This window comes from Amblyraja radiata, chromosome 11 (assembly GCF_010909765.2).
Source record: "Amblyraja radiata isolate CabotCenter1 chromosome 11, sAmbRad1.1.pri, whole genome shotgun sequence".
NCBI lineage: Eukaryota > Metazoa > Chordata > Chondrichthyes > Rajiformes > Rajidae > Amblyraja > Amblyraja radiata.
Window position 1 is genome coordinate 46,851,178 of NC_045966.1, and position 23,149 is coordinate 46,874,326.

The 23,149-nt window shown below is 42.5% G+C and overlaps 1 protein-coding gene across 4 annotated transcripts in view; it reads left to right on the plus strand.

Annotated features, from left to right (window-relative positions):
• LOC116978600 (arf-GAP with Rho-GAP domain, ANK repeat and PH domain-containing protein 3-like) overlaps window positions 1-23,149 on the plus strand; it is a 173,210-nt gene that overhangs the window by 57,411 nt on the left and 92,650 nt on the right. For all 4 annotated transcript variants that reach the window (XM_033029861.1, XM_033029862.1, XM_033029860.1 and 1 more), the window contains one exon: window positions 18,791-19,833. In XM_033029861.1, coding sequence (XP_032885752.1) covers window positions 18,869-19,833 — 965 coding nt within the window. In that variant the 5' untranslated portion in view covers window positions 18,791-18,868. The remainder of the gene's footprint in view (window positions 1-18,790; window positions 19,834-23,149) is intronic.

Below are 23,149 nucleotides of genomic sequence, written 5' to 3' on the forward strand. Positions count from 1 at the left end.
CAACTCCCCTTTAATCTGGCAAGACTTCCCTTTACTCTGATAATTTTTGGGGGGGGGGGGGGGGTTTAATTTAACTCTTTTAGCTTAATTAAGTCAAGAACTGCAAAAAATATTGAATGCATCCACACTCACAAAGAATGCAAGCATGTGGGAAGTGGAGATGGAGCACAAACATAAGGGTAGGGTAACCCCTTCTCAGTGAAACATTGCTGTTCCAAACAGGAGTTTTGTTTCAAAATACAGTCCCTACCTTCCTGTATGAAATTCACTTTGATCTACATTTTGTGGGAGTGCAGGTGGCCAACCATAATGCACTCTGGGATTCTGTTGGACTGTGAATGAGATGATAACCTATACTTAATTGAGCTGTCTTGTACGGTCCACAACCATGCAGCTGCCAGCAAAGATCACTGGAACATGGAGACAAACTCCACCCTGAGCCTTGAGCACAAAGTCTGATGTAGTAAGGACAAGGTTTTTCTTTCAGATGTTTCATTGATATTTACACTGTCTTAGAACATAGAATGTAGAGCAATATAGCAGAGGAACAGGCCCTTCAGCCTCCAATGTCCATGGCAAACATGGTTATTATTTATTATTGCATATACATGTTTAATTCATTAAATAGGATTAGTGTAAATGAGCAAAAAGGTAGGCGTTGACATAGTGGGCTGAAGGGCCATATGACTCCGTGGCAGATAGAAGAATCAGGGTGAAGTGAATGGCCATTTGAGAGAGAGCAGGGGATGGGATTTCTCTCAAGAATCAGTATAGGCTTGATGGGCTAAATAGCCTCCTCCTATGTTGAAAGAAGATGTGAGAAAGATCAGAATTCCACTTTTTACTGAGAAAGATGTAGGATCACAAAATGAGATCAAACATGAGGAAATTGTCCACAATAACAGCGTTAATTCGATGTTGTTATGAATAACTCATGGATAATACTGCTCTTTCTCAACAACTCTGTGGTATTTCACATTCAAATATTAATCTAATTCCCCTCCGAAGGTTGTTAATGAAATTTGAATCCACCTCCCTCCCTTTCAGGCATTGCATTCCAGATTATAACTTGTCTGCATCTTTTGGCATAATTCCATGTTTTAATTACTAATGTTGATGTTATTGGAAATAGCTTCTTTCTATTTACTTTTAACAGAAGCTCTCTTGATTTTGGTGATCCCATGTGGTTTTCTTTTCTTGGTAAAAAGTGCTACGAAGCACAACCAAGTTTCCCCAAGCTTTCTTATTAGATTACATTCCAGTAAATCTCTTGTTTGTCTCCATCGAATGCCAACATTTGGGTGTTGTTTTGTTTGAACAGTCTTGTGAATGTGGCCTGATACCTTTAAAAATTTCTGTCACTCTTCCTTTAAAATTGATAAGTATCACATGCTTAATTGTCCAGCAATTGGCAACATGTCCAGGCTTTCTGCCTATCCAAACATCTTTATGGAAAGGGAAGTGCACAATAAATGGAGCCTCATTGCTCCGCTGTTAATGATAGGAACATTTTAGAGGGATATGGCTCAATGCGGGCAGATGAGACTAGCATAGACAGGGCATCTTGGACAGTCTTGGTAAATTGGCCCAAAGGGCCTGTTTCCATGCTGAATTACTCCATGAGCTGCCGATGCCTGCATATATCAAGCGGCCTCTTGCAATATGTAGGTCCAGGCTTCATATGACGGATTTTGAAACCTACCGTCCTTTTAATACTAAGGGCGGCATAGTGGCGCAGTAGCAGAGTTGCTTCATTACAGCACCCGAGACCCATGTTTGATCGTGACTATGGGTGCTGTCTGTATGGGGTTTGTACGTTCTCAATTTGACCGCGTGGGCTTTCTCCAGGTGCAGAGTTAGACACAGAGTTAGGTGTCCCTCTGCCATTGGTATGGAACATTTGCATTTTTCAGCTTGAAATTGTGCAATATGGTGCATACTGTAGCGAGTCTTTTAACTTACACTTGAATGCAATATATATGCTTTAAATTGGATTGGAGCGTTTTTGAAAGGGGGAGGCTGTGCGATCACTGATCACTGGCCTTGGGGGTACCCGGTGAGGGAGTGGAGCAACCGAGTGGGGAGAGGGTGTGGAAGAAGGGTGTCCCCCCTCCCAGGGTAGGAACCTTTTGAAATTTGATGTACAACGCTCCCTCGCAATTTCTCACTCTCAACTCTCACCCAGTGTTGGCAGCCCTGGTTCATATATCTGGGCATAAAACACTTTATCACTGTGGCAGACTTCATATTGTGCGATCTTTGCAAATAACTCAATTTGGCATGAATACAAAACACAGTGATAATTTGGCTGAGCAAAAAATATATATCTAATTTCCAGTTACTGGTCTCTGCTGTTGGATGAAAAGTGTTCCAGATTGTGTAGGAACATTGTGGTTAAATTATTGGACCAAAAATCCAGAAGCCGAAACTAATGAGCAAAATGTGGACATGAACTAGAAAGTTACAATGGAAGAGGGGAACTTAAATGCAGTTAATTCAATAAATCTGGCAGTAATGCTGATCATGAAACAATCAGTAAGGTGTAACGAGTACAGTGAAGAGATGTTGCCAGTAGTAAGGGGCTTGAGTAATATAGAGAAGTTGGGCAGGCTAGTTCTTTTATATATTGGAGGCCACATTGGAAGCACCAAACACACATGATGAGGTTAGAGGAGATGCATCTGAATCTTTGCAGCTGCCTGACCCGCTGAGTAATCCAGCACCTTGTGTACTTTTAACATTATCTGGGATGTAGATGTCCAATATTAGGCAGAACGTTACAATGGGAGCAGCATTTCAAAGAAGGGAGAAGAGGTGATTATATATTCTACATTATGAAAACCTTTTAAATGGGAAAGTTGTTTTGAATGAGAACCTATTTAAGACAAGCGACTCTCAAAGCTAGATCCATCCTGATCCATGAATGTTGTTGGGTGAAGAAGAATTGTAATGGGATGTACAAGAGTGAGAGAATCGGATGATATTAAAGATAGACACAAAGTGCTAGAGTAACTCTGTGGGCCAGGCAGCATCTCTGGAGAAATGGATGGGTGACGTTACAGGTTGGGACCCTTCTTTGGAATCTAATTATTAATGTCCATGGTAAAGATGAGTGAATGCGAGCCTGGAAACTGAAGGTTTTTCAAGTGTTGAACGACATGCAAGGTGTCGGGGATATAGGTGGGAAGGGATTGGACAAGGGGGGGGGGGGGGTAGGATAGAATTGAGGCATATGGAGGTGAGATATGGAATGATATTAGATGATTTGCATGTGTTAAACTACTGAGCATCATTCTTAGCAGATCGTGGAAGCTGACTCTGTGATGTCAGTTTTTTTCTGATGTGGAACAAAGGATAATGACAAAATCCTTCTGGCAGACTTTAATTTGTTCAAGAGTCAATGGACAGAAGGCCTAATTGTGAATATTACTGAGGGTCAGGTTATGTGCCTTGGAAATAACTGAGTCTTTCTGGTCTAACCACCATTGGGAATAGACACTGTGTCTCACAAATTCTCATAGTTCAAATGTCAAAGATTTAATCCTATGTAGGAAGGAACCGCAGATGTTGGTTTAAACTGAAGACAGACATAAAAAAGCTGGAGTAACTCAGCGGGACAGGCAGCATTACTGGAGAGAAGCAATGGTTTCGGGACTGAAGAAGGGTCTTGATCCCAAACGTCACCCTCCCCTTCTCTCCAGAGATGTTGCCTGTATATAGACGCCCATAAAGGGCGCTTACAGTTACAAAGTATCCGCGCCAGGCCCCCCTTTGTTCTCCCTCCCTCTTCTGTGCCCTCCAAGCTTCTTCTTCAAATTTCCACTAAATCAACTTTATTTTAGCTTTAGCTCCGCCCTCCGGTTATAAATAAATCTGTTGAGGGGAGAGGTTCTCATTCAACCATCTTCCTTTGTGTGCGAATGACTCCAGCTAATGGTGTGTTTTCTCCTTTTGTACCCATTATCTTTAGTTTACCATACTTGGTCAAGTGTTGCCTTGATGTCAATGGTAGTCATTCTCAACTCATCTGTAGAATTCCCTTTGGTCCACATTTAAAAAAGCTGAGCCACTTTTATGTTGAACATCACCGTTTAAAACTAGAGGATTCTAAAACTAGAGGGTATAGCCTTAAGATGAAAGGGGAAAGCCATAAGAGGGACTTTGGGACAACTTTTTTCACTTTTAAAGTACTTACTATCTGGATTGAGCTGTCACTGGATGCTATAGAAGTTGATACATTTATGACATTTAAAAGACATTTGGACTGATATATGAATAGGAAGGGTTTGGAGGGTCTGGGGACAAATGCGGGCAAATGGGACTAGCCCAGTATGGTGCCCACAGATAAGGTGGGCCGAAGGGCCTATGTCTGTGCTGTATGGCATTTTTTTAAACATTTGGGAGCATTTTCCTGTGTTGAGGAAACCCTTTTTCATTATCTTTAACCACCCTCCCAAAACAGTATGTCTCTACCTGAATATGCTATTTGAATTACAGCCTTGGTATATAAGCACATCCTTTTGCATCAGTGTTTATTATTTACTTTTCATAATTCAAAATACTTTTGAGCCTAAAAAAACTACAGATAATAATTTGAATTTTACACTGCAAATAAACTAGCCAAATTGGAATTTAGCCTTAAGAAAGTTGAATGGTCGTGTTATTTAATAAGATTTTGAATTGCAGAGTTATCCATAAAATTACTTTAAAGTTTCCACACTAAGTAATCGAGAGATGCAGCATGGTGACAGGTTATTCCGCTCACTGAGTCTGTGCCATCAACTACCCTTTTAAACTAATCCTACATTAATCCCATTTTGTTAATTCGCCCCACATTCTTATCGACTCCCCCTAAAATCTACCCATCCTTCACAATATGGGCAATTTGACTTTTGCCATTAATCGACCAACCCACATGTTTTTGGGATGTGGGAGGAAATCGGAGCACCTGGAGGAAATACACACAGTCACAGGAAGAACGTCCACATTCACAAAAACAACATCTGAGGTCAGGATTGAAGTTGGTCCACTGGCGTTGCAAGGCAGCAGCTCAACCAGCTGTGTCACTATGTCGTCATGTACAGCAACCAAATAGCAAGTAGCAAGTTGTTAAATACTAATTTCTGCATCGCTCGACAGTGTTGTTGGACATTGTGAATAGGACATGAATAGTACAAATGCTAAACTTTTTTACTGTCATAATCTGTTAAAGAAACATCAATGCAGAGGGCTGTAGATTTTGTTATTCCTTTTCATTATTCTGCAATCACATGGTGCCTTTAACATGTACAAATACACCCATTATTAGTTTACTATGTGGTCTTATCCTATTCCCAAAGTATTTTCCTTCATTTTTTTTCTCCATTTTGTTCTTATTTTCCCTATAACCATCATGATTGCATTATTTGCATCAAAGTTACTGGGAGAAGGTCGGAGAATGGGGATGAGATGGAAAAATAGATCAGTCATGATCGAATGGCAGAACAGACTTGATGGGCCGAATGGCTGAATTCTACTCCTATGTCTTATGATTTTACGATTTACTGTTATATTCCACAGCTTTTAGTTTAGTGAGACAGTGTGGAAACAGGCGCTTCATTCCATTGAGTCCACGCCGACCAGCGCTCTCTGCACATTAACACTATCCCACACACACTAGGAACAATTAACAATTTAATCATGCCAATTAACCTACACACATGTACATCTTTGGAGTGTGGGAGGAAACCGGATCATCCAGGGAAAACCCAAACAGGTCACAGGGAGAACAAACAAACTCCGTACAGACAAGCACCCTTGGTCAGCGCCTGTACTTCCTGAGGAGGCTCAAGAAAGCCCACCTGTCCCCCCAGATACTGACCAACTTCTACCGCTGTACCATCGAGAGCATCCTGACCACCTGCTTCACGGTATGGTACAGCAGCTGCAATGTTGCGGACAGGAAGGCACTACAACGGGTGGTGAAAACCGCGCAGCACATCATCGGTGCCCCGCTCCCTGCCATGGATGCCCTCCACCGAAAACGGTGTCTGAGACGGGCTGGGAAGATCATTAAAGACCCCTCCCACCCCAACCATGGACTGTTTGCCCTCCTCCCATCAGGGAGGCGGTACAGGAGCCTCAGGTCTCGTACCAGTAGGATGAGGAACAGCTTCTACAATTATACCATCACATTGCTGAACTCGGAGTCCCGCCGATAGATTTCTCCGGTCCCTCCGTCCCCATTGTTTAATTATTCTGTATTTTTGATTATTCTGTATCTTCTTTTTTTTTTAATTTCTATATTGCACTACTACTACGGACTGACGCAAAACTGCATTTTGTTGTACCCATACTCAGTATTTGTGCAATGACATTAAAGTTGAATTGAATTGAATTGAATTGATTGAACGTGGGTCTCTGGCGCTGTCAGGCAGTAACTCTACCGCTGCGCCACCATGTCACCCATATCTGGTATCATTAAATTTTGTTCACTTTTTGTTTATGCTAACTGCATAATTTTTTTAATCTTCCCTAATTGTTTATACTGATCTGCTAGGAGAAATAGCCCTTTCAGTCACTCCAACAATGCATTGAAAAAGGACATTCAGAAAGATGATTCTTACAGAATGGATTTTTCATTTTACATTGACAGGACATATAGAAATAAAGTGTTCTCTTGAGTCATACCGTCTAGAAATAGACCCTTCAGCCTCAGTTGCCTCATCATACTCATCAGAAATATCTTGCATGCACTGAGCTGCAGTGACCATTACATAAACAGACAAAGCTATAGCAATTGATTTGTATTGGTTGAGAATGGATTATTCATTGGGGAACTGGTAAAACTTGGTGCTTTTATGGAGTAAAATGGGTCAGATAAAATTCCAAACAGTCAGGCAGAATCTTCAGCAGAACACAAAGTGCTGGAGTAACTCAGCAGATGCTGCAAAACAGAAATAAAAATGGAAAATGATATGAGATCCCTGATATTCACCTCTACAGTAATATTCTTCCTGCCCCTCCTCCCCTTAGTATTCCCTTCGAGACACTCTCCCCTACTCTCTCTACCTGACACTATCTTTCTCTCTCACATACACTGACATAGTTATCACGGACACACTTTGCTCTCTGACACATCGATCCTTCCCTCGCATATACTGCACAATAAACGTCTCTCTCTGTAAGTCACTGGCACAATCTAGCTCTCTCACTGACACACTGCACCTCTCCCTCACACACTGGCACATTTCACCTTTCTCTCTCATACTCTAACATACTCCATCTCTTCCCCCTATTTCCCTATTTACTGACACACTTTGAGTCTGAAAAAGGGTTTCGGCCCGAAACGTCGCCTATTTCCTTCGCTCCATAGATGCTGCTGCACCCGCTGAGTTTCTCCAGCATTTTTGTGTACCTATGTCCCATACTCTGTCTCGTTTCAAAGACCTGTTTTTGAACTAGAAAGCACAGATTACAATTTTTACAAACCAGCCTTGAAGAAGGATCTCAAACTGAAATGTAGACAATTCCTACACCCTACCCAAAAGTACTGCTTCACCCCTGAGTTTCTTCAACAGTTTGTTCTTTAGCTATTTACTATGCCTGAAGTTGGATGACATTTTAAACTTGTTGATAGACACAAAATGCTGGAGTAAGTCAGCGGGTCAGGCAACAACTCTGGAGAAAACGAATAGGTGTCATTTCGGGTCAAGACGTCTTCTTCCGACTGAGAGTCGGGAGAGGGGAACTTGAGGTATGAAAAGGTACAGGACAAATCAGAGCTGAAGATGCAGAATAGGTGGAGCCCACAATGGTCCATTGTTGGCTGGTGAAGAGGTGCTAATGAAGGGATATGAACAGTGAAACTAGCAAGACAACTCAGTTAGGGGAGAGATGGAGAGAGAGGGAATGCAAGGGTTACTTGAACTTAGAGAAATCAATATTCATATTGTTGGGTTGTAAGCTGTCCAAGCTTGGTTTTAAACTTGTTGTTAGATAGATAAATGTAGAAGCTACTGCAAAACCGTCCCCTGACAATTTACCTTTACCTAAAATTTAAGTCGAAATCCATTTGATTTCTCCAAAATAGATTTAGACTCAGAGACCATGTGTAATTATCCCGCTGTCTGTGTGAATGACATTTAGAATTGGTTCCTTCTCCACTGAAACATTTAGATTACTCATAAAGCATGAACAGTAATAGTTGATTATCAGCGTTGTCAAAACGTATTGTCACACCAGTTCACAATGGTGCTTTAGCAGTAATCAAGTGCCAAAGGAGAATTTACTGTCACTTCTGACCTCACCGATGGTTGAGGTTTCCCACAGACAATCATTTGTCTGCTCAGGATCCACGTGCCTACGGTAATAGGAAAGGTCACCATTATAAAATAATGAGAGGTCATGACATGCAAGGATTACTGCTGCAGATGAAGCATGTGAAGTAATTTTGTTGTCAGTCATTAATTTACTGGTCTAGATATTTTGTCGCTGCTCAAACATGGTGACACTTGTGTATAGCCTAGGTGAGATCTGCTATATGAGTTTGCCAGGTTGTATGCAAAACAAAACATTTCACTGTACCTGAAATTATATTTCACTGTACATTTCAATGTGACAATAAAATATAATTGAATCACAAAGTTTACAGAGGAAAATTTAATCAATGGTGACTGTGAGGCGATAGATGTTGGTGTCCTTATTCACTTCTTCGCTTAACATCTCCATTAGCAGGCAGAAACAATGAACTGCAGATGCTGGTTTACCAAAACAAATATGCAACGTGCTGCAGTAACTCAGTAGGTCAGGTAGCATCCCTGGGAAACAGGGATAAGTGACTTTTCAGGTCAGGACTCTTCTCTAATAGGCCTTGGTGGAGCAAGTGCAAGCGTTTGGCAAAACAATAGGTGAGGCTATGCTTGGTTTTGCCAATGTACAGGAGGCCACATTGGGAACACTGAACGCAGAGGTTAGAGCACATGAACTTCTCCCACACCTGGAAGGACTGCTGTGGTCCCTGGATGGAGGCAAGGGAGGAGGTATAGGGAAGGGTCCCAACCCGAAACATCACCTATCCATGTTCCCCAGAAATAATGTCGGACCTGATGAGTTACTCCAGCACTTTATATCTCTTTTAGCAGACAACCTTACACCTGCCCTGACATTTCAAGTAACACTGTGTTACCCAAAGGTACTTTACATGAAGATTTCAAATTTATACACAAAAAGATTTAATTTGCATAATGATGCTGGGCTGATATTACATGTATTGTACTGTGGACAAACTACAGGAAAACTGGAAAAGGCATTGATTGTGAAAGAAGTTTAATGCAGTTGTAATTTATTTTAGTCATTTATACCAACCTTGCACCTAACTTTAATAGAAACATGGAAACATAATGTATTTAGTCATAAAATGCTGGAGTGGGTCAGGCAGCATCTCTGGAGAAAAGGAATAGGTGATGTTTCATGTCATCAATCTGAAGAAGGATTCCAACCCATAACATTATCTACCCCTGTTCTCCAGGGATGTTCTCTGACCTGCTGAATTACTCCAATACTTTGTGATGGGTTCTGAGCTCTTGCAAGAATTTGACAATTTAATCAGCAATTTAATCTACCAGTCTTTCCCTTTCATGTAGGTACCAAGGTTGGCAGGCTCTTGTTGTTGTCTTGTATATTCATGTTGAGCTCTTCACAGTGGTTGAGTTTTGCCAGCTTCAGACTCAACCAAGCCTCAGAGTGGCAAATTTGTACAACACCAGGTCACACACAGCTGTTTCAAAATAACTGAAATTAAACAATGAGGCAAGAAGGTCTGGAGTCAAAGATTCTAAAGCGCAAAACTGATCTGGAAATGTAGTCCTGGACCAATTGATGAAGGGACATGAGATCAAATCCTATCATGGAGTATTTAAATTAAGTTTGCAGTAAGTGAGAAAAGGATTAGTAGTAGATTTAGAGGGTAATAGAGAGATACAGCAGGGGGAAAAGCACTTTAGCCCATCAAGTCCACACCAACTATCAACTATGTGTTTACTATATTACTCCTATATTAATCCCATTTTTATTCTACCCATGTTCTCATTCACACCCACCAGATTCTACCATTTCTAAACATAGAAACATAGAAAATAGCTTCGAGCCAGCAGCGCCATTCAATATGATCATGGCTGATCATCCAAAATCAGTACCCCCGTTCCTGCTTATTCCTCCATATCCCTTGATTCCGTTAGCCCTGAGAGATAAATCTAACTCTGTCTTGTGAACGTCCAGTGAATTGGCCTCCACTGCCTTCAGTGGCAGAGAATTCCACAGATTCGCAAATCTCTGGGTGAAAAAGTTTTTCCTCGTCTCAGTCCAAAATGGCCTACCTTTTATTCGTAAACTGTGACTGGGTTTAAACCATGGACTGGGAACAATTTGCAGTGACCAATTAACCTAGCAAACAAAATGCCTTTGGGATGTGGGAGGAAACTGGGACACACAGAGGAAATACCCACAGCCACTGGGAGAATGTGCAAACTCCACACAGACAGAATTTGAAATCAGTATTGAACACAGGTCTCTGGTGCTGTGAGGAAAACAGTTCTACTAACTCTGCCATTGTGCTGAAATTGAAAAGACCAGATGCCCGAAGAATCGATGTTCTTGAGAGAGTATAATCTGCAAACATTTTCTCCTCTGATTTATGATGACTCTTAACTGCCTCACAATGTAACCCAATAAGACACTTGGGGCAGGGGCTTTGAGGGATGGACAATGGACACTGGCCTTGCCAGCTTTAGACTAGTTAAGCTCGGAAACAGGGCCTTCGGCCCACCGAGTCCACGCCGACCAGCGATCACCCCAAGCATTAGCACTATCCTACACACTAGGGACAATTTACAATTTACAGAAGCTAATTAACCTACAAAGCTGTGCGTCTTTGGAGTATTGGAGGAAACCAGATCACCTGGAGAAAACCCATGTGGTCGCAGGGAGAACGTACATACTCTGTACGGACAGCACCCATAGTCAGGATCGAACCCAGGTCTCTGGAGGTGTAAGGCAGCAACTCTATCGGACACCACTGTGCCGTTCCTAAATCCCATGATTGGAAAGAGATATCTGTCACCGGAAAAAAACTAGGATGAGATAATTGGCAGGAAAGCCTAGAGGAGATGATAAGAATTCATCACACCGTGAGATGTGGGATCTAAATGTGCTATCTGAAAGAGTGATTAAAGCCGAACCTATGATAATTTGTCAACAGGAAGTTGGATGTCTGAATGAAAGAAAAACACATTCATGAGAGAAAACTCTTTCAAAGAGTCGCCAAGTGTGACACAGTGGTGTGCGTATTAATCATAGAGCAAAAACAAACTCCCGGAGGCTCAGTCATCTCGGGGAGAGGGGAAGTCAATTTCCTGAATGAGGAGTATATTTCAAAATGGACATTTTGGAGATGCCAAATACCAGAGGGCATAGGTTTAAGATGAGAGTGGAAAAGTTTGAATGGAGATTAATGTGGCAGGTTTTTGTTACACAGGGTGTGTTAGATGCCTGGAATGCACAGTCAGGGGAAGTGGTGGAAGTAGAGACTGTATCTTAGCGAGGTTTGAGAGGAATTTAGACCAACACATGAAGAGGTAGCTGTGCAGTTTAACTTGATGTGGACCACATGCAGACAGGAGCTATGATTTTACACACGTGCAGGCAGATGCACAGTTTAAATTGGCACGTGGTCAGCACAGATACCTTTGGCCTAAAGGCCCGGTACTCTGCTATACTGTTCAATGTTCTATGTCAGACACCTGAGATTGGAAAGCTTCTTCTTGAGGAAAGATGCGGCAGAGATGGGGAAACTGAGAGAACGGAGTGGCGTCCACACAGCGAACAGGATGGGAGGTGATGTAGTTGAGGTAGCTGTTTGGTCCCACCCATATTGTCTCCTGTCAGAATGACATCTCTTTCTCTCAGATAGGCACAAGTGCTGGAATACTTTGGGGGTGAAGGGTGGGGAGTCATCAATTTTATTTGTCATATGAGTTGGAACAAATAAATTCTTACTTACCTCAGCTTTACATGTACATTAGATGTACCAATTACATTTTAAAATATGCAATAAATAATCAGTTATTCTATGTAAGCCAATAATGGGAGTGTGTTGTAATGAAATTTGAGATGATAGTTTACACCAAAGAAAGACACTGAAGATAGACACAACATTTTGGATTAACTAAATGGGTCAGGCAGCATCTCTGGAGAAAAGGAATAGGTGACATTTTGAAGGTACACAAAAATGCTGGAGAAAATCAGCGGGTGCAGCAGCATCTATGGAGCGAAGGAAATAGGTGACGTTTCGGGCCGAAACCCTTCTTCAGACTGATAGGGGGTGGTGTGGGGGGGGAGAAGGAAGGAAAAAGGGAGGAGGAGGAGCCCGAGGGCGGGGGGATGGGAGGAGACAGCTCGAGGGTTAAGGAAGGGGAGATGACAGCAAGGGCTAGCAAGATTGGGAGAATTCAATGTTCATGCCCGCTGGTCGCAGGCTACCCAGGCGGAATATGAGGTGTTGTTCCTCCAATTTCCGGTGTTGCTCACTCTGGCAATGGAAGAGACCCAGGACAGAGAGGTCGGATTGGGAATGGGAGGGGGAGTTGAAGTGCTGAGCCACCGGGAGTTCAGGTAGGTTCTTGCGGACTGAGCGGAGGTGTTCGGCGAAATGATCGCCCAACCTACGCTTAGTCTCACCGATGTAAATCAGTTGGCATCTAGAGCAGCGGATGCAGTAGATGAGGTTGGAGGAGATACAGGTGAACCTTTGTCGCACCTGGAACGACTGCTTGGGTCCTTGAATGGAGTCGAGGGGGGAGGTAAAGGGACAGGTGTTGCATTTCTTGCGGTTGCAATGGAAAGTGCCCGGGGAGGGGGTGGTACGGGAGGGAAGGGAAGAATTAACAAGGGAGTTGCGGAGGGAGCGGTCTTTGCGGATGGCAGACATAGGGGGAGATGGGAAGATGTGGCGAGTGGTGGGGTCACGTTGGAGGTGGCGAAAATGGCGGAGGATGATTTGTTGTATTTGCCGGCTGGTGGGGTGAAATGTGAGGACTAGGGGGACTCTGCCCTTGTTGCGAGTGCGGGGATGGGGAGGGAGAGCAGTGTTGCGGGGTATGGAAGAGACCCTGGTGCGAGCCTCATCTATGGTGGAGGTGAAGAGCGAGGATATTTCCGATGCCCTGGTGTGGATCGGAAATGTCCTCGCTCTTCAGGGAACGGGGATTCCCCTCCTCCACTGCAACACTGCTCTCTCTCCCCATCCCCGCACGCGCAACAAGGGCAGAGGAGGAAAAAATAGATCATGATCGAATGGTAGAGCAGAGGCCGAATGGCCTAATTCTGCTTCTATGCCTTATGGTCTTATACTAGTGCATAAAAACGCAGAGAGCAGCCTTAATTATGTGAAGTTAAGTCTGTTGTGGTTAGTTGCTGAGCTAAAGTTGTGGTTAAGGTCCTGTAGGATGGTTCAATTGAACTTGATCCTTATGGTTGATGGCAGGAACCTTGTGGTAGCATTTACCAGACTCATATTGTGGTGAGAAGAGGGTGTAGCCAAGGTGGTATGCATAATTGGTGATATTTGCTGCCATCTTGAGGCATCACTTACTGTAGATCCCTTTAATGGTAGGGAGGTCAATACCCCTGATGGACTGAGCAGGTGTCCACCACATTCTACAGCCTGAGCATTGAAAGTTCTGAACCAAGGCCTGATGTGAACAGCCAGTCTGCCATCGACAACACAAATGCAGATATTCAATGGAGTATGTAGCAACATATCGTATCTACTCCAACATCTGAAAAAGTAGAAGTAGAAGCTCTCTTTTTAATTGCATCAAAGTACTGCACATATACATTAAAAATAAACTTTATTCAGAATTTAAAAAAACATACAAAGCAAAATGCACGGAGTATTTTGTGCTGAGTAGAGGAATCGAGAATCAAATGACATAGGGTTCAGGTGAGGGGCGAAAGATTTAATAGGAATCTGAGGGGTAACTTTTTTACACAAAGGGAGGTCTCTATATGGAACAAGCTATCGGGGAGGTAGTTGAGGCCTGTACTTTCATAATATTTAATAAACATTTGGACAGGTACATGGATAGGATAGTTTTAGAGGGCTATGGGCCAAGGGTGGGCAGATGGTACTAGTGTGGATGGAGCATGTTGGCTGAGATGGGCTGAAGAACCTGTTTCCACCCTGTAAGACCCTATGACTCCATGGAAAATTGTGCAAAAACTATTCATACATTCTCTATGCATGCAGTAGTCATACTCAGTAGTGTTCGCACCTATCTTCAAAACAAAGTCCTCTTTCCACTCATATGCCCCCGTGGTATGATATCCCTTCCCTTGTTTGAGGGGTATCCACATCAGACTACTCCCTTCAATGTCCAGCAAAGAAAGGACCCACAGACCCTTAATGTTGACTGCACCAAGCTTTGGTGCATCCCTCAGTACATACTCCTGCAGTCTGGAATGAACCAGTTGACACCATTCTCTGACGGACATCTCACAGTGCTGGGAGATCAAGAAGTTCTGGGCAGGCCAAAGAGAGTCTTTCACCGAGTTGGTGATCTTTAACCAACTTGATGTCCATCACTAAATGTTTCCCTCGGAACAGTCCGGAAAGCAGAGAGTCCTCTAATATGGAGGTGTTTGGGAGGGTCAGTGATTTGGATCAAGCATCATTCAAAATTAGTTTAGTGTAAATTGATGATCGACATTAATTTTTACTCTGAGAATTGTTGAGTTGCCATAGAGGGAGTACAGAGAAGGTTCACCAGATTGATTCCTGGGATGGCAGGACTTTCATATGAAGAAAGACTGGATAGACTTGGCTTGTACTCGCTAGAATTTAGAAGATTGAGAGAAGATCGTATAGAAACTTACAAAATTCTTAAGGGGTTGGACAGGCTAGATGCCGGAAGATTGTTACCGATGTTGGGGAAGTCCAGAACAAGGGGTCACAGTTTAAGGATAAGGGGGAAGTCTTTTAGGACGTAGATGAGAACATCATTTTTTACACAGAGAGTGGTGAATCTGTGGAATTCTCTGCCACAGAAGGTAGTTGAGGCCAGTTCATTGGCTTTATTTAAGAGGGAGTTAGATGTGGCCCTTGTGGCTAAAGGCATCAGGGGGTATGGAGAGAAGGCAGATACAGGATACTGAGTTGGATGATCAGCCATGATCATATTGAATGGCGGTGCAGGCTCGAAGGACCGAATGGCCTACTCCTGCACCTATTTTCTATGTTTCTATGTTTGAATGGTCTCCTCTGGTGCTGAATGATTCTGCGAGTTATAGCTCCACAATGTGGTCTAAGGTAGCTATGTGTGTGCATGTTCTAAAATACAAGCCTGATTCAGATATTTGATTTCACTCGAGGTTAGCAGAAGCTCTAAGTTAGTGTGGAGCATTTGAGGAGGAATGACTTTATTTTAGTAAACTTTAGCCTTTAGAGATGCAACATGGAAACAGGCCCTTTGGCCCACTGAGTCCGTGCTGACCAGCATTCACCCCGTACACCATCACTATCTTAGACACTAGGAACATTTTGCACAAGCAATTAAAAACTGCACGTCTTTGGAGTGTGGGAAGAAACCAGAATACTCAGAGAAAACCTATGTGCTCACAGGAAGAACGTACAACCTCTGTCCAAACAGCACACATAGTTAGGATCAAATCCGGGTCGCTGGTGCTATAAGGCAGCAACTTTACCGCTGCACCACTGTGCATCGCTGTGCTGCGCCACTGTGCCACCCTTTTGAAACTTGGTGAAACGATTTATACTGATAAATATCCATTTCTAAAATATTAATAAGAAAAAAGCATGAAAGGAAGAGAACATCTATGGTTCCAAAAATGCCCAAATTATTGGACAATCATCCCATACTTCCAAAAGCTTTGGAAAGATTTTCTAATATAATGAAGCTACATCAAATGTTAAACCACAAGTCAGCACACAAAGACAATTATTCAATGTGATCCTTCTCTCATCAACCTTGAATCTCTAGTGTTAAGTCATAACGTTACTTGCTTCAATTACTTTTGTTTGTGTCTGGATCCAATAACCATTTCAAAATGAAGTCACAATAATTCATTATCAGATCATTATCACGTTCCTCCCTGTGACAACCTATTAAGTGCAAATTGGCTGCTGTCTGTTCCCTGTTACAGCAATAAGGCAGCACCTCATATTTTGCTTGGGCAGCTTACTCCCCAGCTGTATGAATATTGACTTCTCTAACTTTCAGTAACCCTTGCTTTTCCTCTCTCTCCATCCTCACCCCTTTCCAGTTCTCCAACCAGTTTTACTGTCTCTGACTACATTTTATCTCTGTTTGCTTTGTTGTTACCTTTTCCCAACTAACAACAATATATTCTATATCTTTCTTGATCACCATTCCCATTGTCATGTTTTCACACCAAATACTTCCTTATCTATACATTTCCTTATCTACGTACCTCCCAATCCCCTGACATCAATCTGAAGATGTGTCTTGACCCGAAACTTCACTCATTATTTCTCTCAGGAGATGCTGCCTGTCCTGCTGAGCTACTCTAGCATTTTGTGCCTTTTTTCGATTTAAACCAGCATCTGCAGTTCCTTCCTACACAGTTCAAATCCCTGGTCTGTGTAGGTGCTTTGAAATGTCGCAAAGTTGTGCAAAGCTCTATTGAAACATGGCCTTTTCTTTCCATACTTTGCTGTTGTAACTTTGCAACATTTAACATGGGATATTTCCAATCCCTGATACGTCTGTGTACAGAAGTAAGCTCCTCACAATTTTCCTAATTTTCTCTTCCGACATTGGAAGACTGGTGCTTTGAGCTGGTCTTCTTACTTCATTCCTTACACCAGCGGTTCCCAACCTTTTTCGCCCTGTTTACCCCTCGCAACTTTAATAGCACATAACAATGTTATTACACTTATTTATGAACAACTAATGATGAACAGATACCAGAACCAAACACACAGTCAATGAGAAAAAAATATGTACAAATCCAGATTCAACAAAGTTACCCGCTGGGTAGGCAAAATTTACCCCCTGGGGGGAAAATTACCCCAGGTTGGGAACCCTTGCCTTGCAGTATATCAAAAATTACATCTGGTCTCCCTAAAATTACATAATTAGAGATTTATTACATAATTAATTAAAATTTCCCACTGGTACAATGATATTATGAACTTTGTTGATTTAACCCATTTGGACCTATTGTGTCAGCCACTTTCCACCAGTTTAGAAAGATACAGCATGAGTCCTTGCTGACCCTTGATCGCCCGTTTACACTAGTTCTATGTTTTCCCACTTTCTCATCGACTTCCTACGGCAGTGGAGCAATTTACAGATGCCAATTAACCTACAATGCCACATGTCTTTGGGATGTGCAAGAAACCAGATGAGCTGGAAGAAACCCATGCAGTCACAGGAAGTACGTGCAAACCTCACCCACCCAAGGTCAGGATTGAGCCCAGGTCTCTGGCGCTGTGAGGCAGCTGATCTATCAGCTGTGCTACCTGTATGTTGAGGGGCTGTCCCACTTGGGCGACCTAATCCGCGAGTTCTGCCCTCGACTCGTACTCGCAGCATGGTCGACACGAGGACGTAGGAGGTCTTTGTAACTCTCCTTCATGCTCGAGAGTAGTGCCTGTTTACTCGAGGCCTCAGCTAGGTCGCAGCCTATTTTTCAATATGTTGAAAAATGCCTGCGAGTAAAAAAAGGTTGCCATGGAAAAAAACGATACTTTTTTTACTCGTAGGTTTAGTAGTAGTAGGTCGGCATGTTGGTCGTAGGTAATCGAGGGTAGTCGAAGGTGGTCATAGATAGTCTTCGTCATAGTTGAAGGAGATCAAAGGAGGTCGTCCTCACTCTCCACTATTCGGTGTCCAACTTTCCAGAAGTTCGTCGTAGCTAGTCGTAGTTAGTCGAAGCTAGTCTTCAACATAGTCGAAGGAGGTCTTCAACATGACATTTTTTCAAACTCTCCTAAACTCTTCTAAATTTGCCAATTAGGTCGCCCAAGTGGGACAGCCCCTTTATTCCTGGTCTGCTCTCTTCTATTGTATAATCAAGCTACCAGCCTTGGAGGGCATCTACCACACACGGTGCCTCAGGAAGACCGTCAGCATCCATAAAGACTCCTCACACCCTTGTAATGGACTGTTCGGACTACTTCCCTCCGGCAAACGTTACAAGGCTTTCTACGCCCGAACCTCCAGACTCAGGAACAGCTTCATTCCCAGAGCTATAGCGGCTCTGAACCGGCCCTGCTGAGTGCCCCCCACCCCCCTGGACTGTCTCCCTCGGATGGTCAAGTCGCACAGACACATCTGCACTTTAGTCTGTTTGAACTGTTTTGACTATTTTACTGTTCTTTTTACAATCCATGTTCTCGGAGTATCTAAATCTAAATTTTATTAGTTATTTATGTTATGACATCGGATGGAAGCTGCATACCAAATCTCGTTGTGCTTATGTGCAATGACAATAAAATATATTATTATTATTATTATTATTATTATTATTTCTCTTATACTTTTCAACTCTCATTGCCACAAATACTTTGCTCCTTGTTTTCTTAAATTAAGGTAGACAATTACTGTAGCCTTTTTGTCAAAGAGTTCAGTTTTGTTTTGACAACTTGATTTTTTTCGGCATTACCATCTGTATCAAATAGCAATTGTATTATAATAGAAACTGAAAGCTTGGCTATATAGAACAGTGATTGTCTGAATTTAGTTTTAATAAAAAATATTTTTTCTTGCAGATGCTGTGGTGTGCTTTAAACTGATGGACCTACTTCATTGCCTGTCCATTGAGTGAGAAGGGAATCTGCTGAGGTGCCATGGCAACACAGAGTGAAGTTGTGTGTGATATCGGAGATTGGCTTTCTACCATCCATTTGGAAAAATACAGAGAGAATTTTGTCCAGAATGGATTTTATACATCCAAAGACACTACACATTTTAACACTGAAACACTTACTCAGATTGGCATCACAGCGACTGGACATCGGAAACGGATCCTAAAGCATGTGGAGAATAGGAGTTTGTCATTTGATGAGCCTCCAAACGCAGCCCTAGGCCATTGCACTGTTGAGAAAGATCAGGCATTGGAGAGTTCCAGCACGGTTGTTGATTGGAAAGATATTGCTGGTGGTAATGAAGTTGAAGAAACAGGGGAGGCAGTGGTAAAGCCTGTCCCCAGACCACGGACATTGCTGAACAAGCATGGACCAAATGTAAAGTTTCAGACTGAACTTGGATCAACATCAATATATAGTCCGAATCATGAGAAACAGGAATTGTTATTGCCTGACGAACCTTGCATGGAAAGGCCTGAGTTAAATGAGAAGGAACAGATGTCAGGTGAAGCGAGTCCAGTTAGGACTCCAGATCAGGAATGGGTTGCAAAGGAAGAGGAAATGATCCCCCCTGTTCCACCACGCATCAATCGTGGACAACCTCTGGCTAATTTTGCTGGGCCAGGTCCATTCAACAGATCTGAACCTGATTCATCTGGATCAAAGTCTCAAAACTCCAAGTCCAAGTCTGTTGAAAACCTGCAGGACATGCAATTTCTCTCTAAAATTTCCTCGCACTCCCTTCCCCAGATACCTTTGTTCGACACAGCTTTCATTGGGAAAATGGTTTGCAATGAGCTCTACACTACAGTGGAGACCTTACCCGAGAGGAATCGAAGCCAATCGTTCTCGACTTCAGCCATAAAATCTCTGGGAAGGAGGCCTGTCCCGCCAACTCCACCTGATGTGACCCAACCTGATACATCATTACTTTCAATGAAGGAAAGGTAAGTCTTCATTGCACTATCCTTGGGTTCTAACAATCAGGTCTTGAGATAACAAGAATCATTGAAACATTTTTATTTTTAATTCTATATCTATATCTAGTAAAAACAATGGCAGAAAGATGCACATTAAGATACTAAGCACACCTGAGGTGTTCCCTTCTCTTAATTGTATTGGTGTCATAGGGTTATGCACGTAACAACAACATTTTGATCCTCTTCACATTTTAACCAAACTAGTATGTAATCCCATTTGCCCTCATGTGGACAATTTCTCTTTTATGCCGGTAAATACACACAAAATGCTGGAGTAATTCAATGGGACAGGCAACATATCTGAAGAAAATGGATGGGTGATTTTCCATGTTGGGAAATATCTCCAATCCACGTGGAGATTTTTTTTTTTTGTAAACTGGCATCTGCAGTTCCTTATGTCTCCCTAGAAAAGTATAGCTGAGGAATAGGACTTTAGGTCCGCAATGTCTGCACAAAATGTGACGTCAAGATAAACCACCTCCTCTGCCTGTATGTGATCCATATCCACCCATTCCCTACACATTCATGTGCCTATCCAAAAGCATCTTAAATACCACTATCATATCTGCTACCAGCACTTCTGATGACACGTTCCAGGTACAATCCATAACCTGTTCAAGTCGTAAAGTAGAAAAATTAGGAGAGAAGGCAGAAGGGTGGTGAACCTGTGGAATTCATTGTCACAGAACAAGGTGGAGGCCAAGTCAGAGATAGATAAGGCAGTGATAGATAGATTATGGCAGAGATAGATAGATTCTTGATTAGTACGGGTGTCAGGGGTTTTGGGAAGAAGGCAAGAGAATGGGGTTAGGAGGGAGAGATAGATCAGTCATGATTGAATGGGCTGAATGGCCTAATTCTACTCCTATCACTTATGCAATGAAGCTCTTCAAAACTATTGTTAAAGTGTTGACAGTCTTCATGTCAGACTTCCATCTGCAACTTGTAATTGCTTGCGGTATTTCCCCTTTAATGAAATTCCTTCCTGTGGAGAGTTTGCACTACACCTGTTCCATCCCTTTTTATTCCTTCGTGTGATGAGGTTCACTGTTTCACCAAATTCAGCATGTGAAAGGAAATTGGACTAGGAGGACCTTGTACCATTGTGGTACTTTGCCCAAGTTACGATCCATTTCATGGAGATAAAATCAATTGTGAACACATGGAACTGTAGATGTTGGTTTGCTAAATAAGACACCAACTTTCTGCCACAGAGGCAGTGGAGGTCATTTCATTGGACGTTTTCAAGAGAGAGTTAGATTTAGCTCTTAGGGCTAAATATGTTTCTATGTTTCTAATTACTGGAATAACTCAGCGGGTTGGGTAGCATCTCTGGATAAAAGGTGATGTTTTCGCTTGGGACAATTCTTTATTCTAAAGAAGGATCCCAAACTGAAACATCACCTATTTATGTTCTCCAGAGATGCAGCCTTTTCTGTTACTCCAGTACTTTTAAAAAATAAGGTAATTGTGTTCATTCCAAAGGTCTAAAATAGTGGGTACAGCAATAATAAAATGTGTTGCATAGCTTCCATTTAACATAGATATCCCCTCAGTGGACAAATGTGCTGGAGAAACTCAGCGGGTGAGGCAGCATCAATGGAGCAAAGGAAATAGGCAACGTTTCAGGCTGAAACCCTTCTTCAGACTAATGTGGGGGGCGGGGGGCGGAGAAGAAAGGAGAAAGGAAGAGGAGCCAGAGAGCTGAGGGAGTGCTGAGAAGGGGAGGAGACAGCAAGGGTTACCGGGAATTGAAGAAGTCAATGTTTATGCCGCTAGGGTGCAAACTGCTCAAGCGGAATATGAGGTGCTGCTCCAAACTACCAAAGCAGAATATGAGGTGCTCCATTCGTCCTCATTAACCAACAAGATCTCCACATAGATATCCCCTCAGTAGCTGTGTACATTACTTGGGGAAAAGCATCAAACTTACTGTGGGACGATAGGAGAACAGCAGTCATTTCATAGAAAGAATCAAGAAAGTTGTTTATGCAGATGATCAGAAAGGAGTGTATAGGTTGGGCAGGTTATTGGAGCTGATCAGTTGAAGGTCAGAATCGAGGGTCTCTGGCTGTGAGACCATGGGAACGAATAAGTCTCTGGCTCAATCTGAGACTTTGAGGAAGGTAAAATTGCCTATTCCTTTTCTCCAGAAATGCTGCCTTGACTCCCTGAGTTACTCCAGCATTTTGAGTATCTTTGGTGAGTCTATCTCTACACAACCAATTTTTGTACACAGCTCCATAGCTGAAGTGAAAAAAAAGGCTACGCTTAACTTCCAATAATCCCCAGTCCTCTTAACTAGCATTATGTGGAAGCTCATAATCCTCACAGGGGAAGTGTTATGCATAAAAATTGAGTGAGGTTTCTATTTCAAAAGTCTTCACTTTGCCCTTCAGATGTTAAGTTGTAGCTCATCGATCGTACTTGTCACTCTATTTCTCTTTCTCTCTCTATAAGATACTGGATGTTCAAAATAACTGGTAAACTTTATCAAATGAAAGAAAGACTTAATGCCAGCTCAGCATTCATCTTGCTGTAACTTCCTCCGCAGAGATAGTCTAATAAGCTTCACACATAACGATATTGCATTAATGTTGAGAGCAGCCGATTACATGACACAATTCTTAAAGTAATATTAACTAACATTACATATGCCATGCATATTAATAACTCTCTTTTGAGATCCATGATCGACTACTTTTAAGGTGAGGGGGGAACAATTTAATAGGAACCTGAGGCAGCATTGTAGTGCAGCGGTAGAGCTTACAGCACCAGAGACCCTGGTTCAATTCTGACTACAGGTGCTGCCTATACGGAATTTGTACGTTCTCCCTGTGACCACATGGGTTTTCTCCGGGTACTCAGGTTTCCACCCATACTCTAAAGGCGAGCAGATTTCCAGGGTAATTGGCTTCTGCAAATTGCCACTAGTGTGTAGGATAGAACTAGAGTATGGGTGATTGTTGGTCAGCGTGGAATCGGTGGGCCGATGAGCCTGATTCCATACTGTATTTCTCAATTAAATTAAACTAAACTGTTACTTTCCCCGTTCATTCCTTCATTGTATTTATCTGGTTTCCATGATAGGACCTGATTAAGGTTTATCACATCTTTCTTGGGTTGATCAGAGCAAATAATTTTGTCAGGTAGATACATCTGATGGGTGACAAAATTGCTGGAGAAACTCAGCGGGTGAGGACGCATCTATGGAGCGAAGGAAATAGGTAACGTTTTGGGTCGAAACCCTTCTTCAGACTTCTTGAGTCTCAAGGAGTCTTCT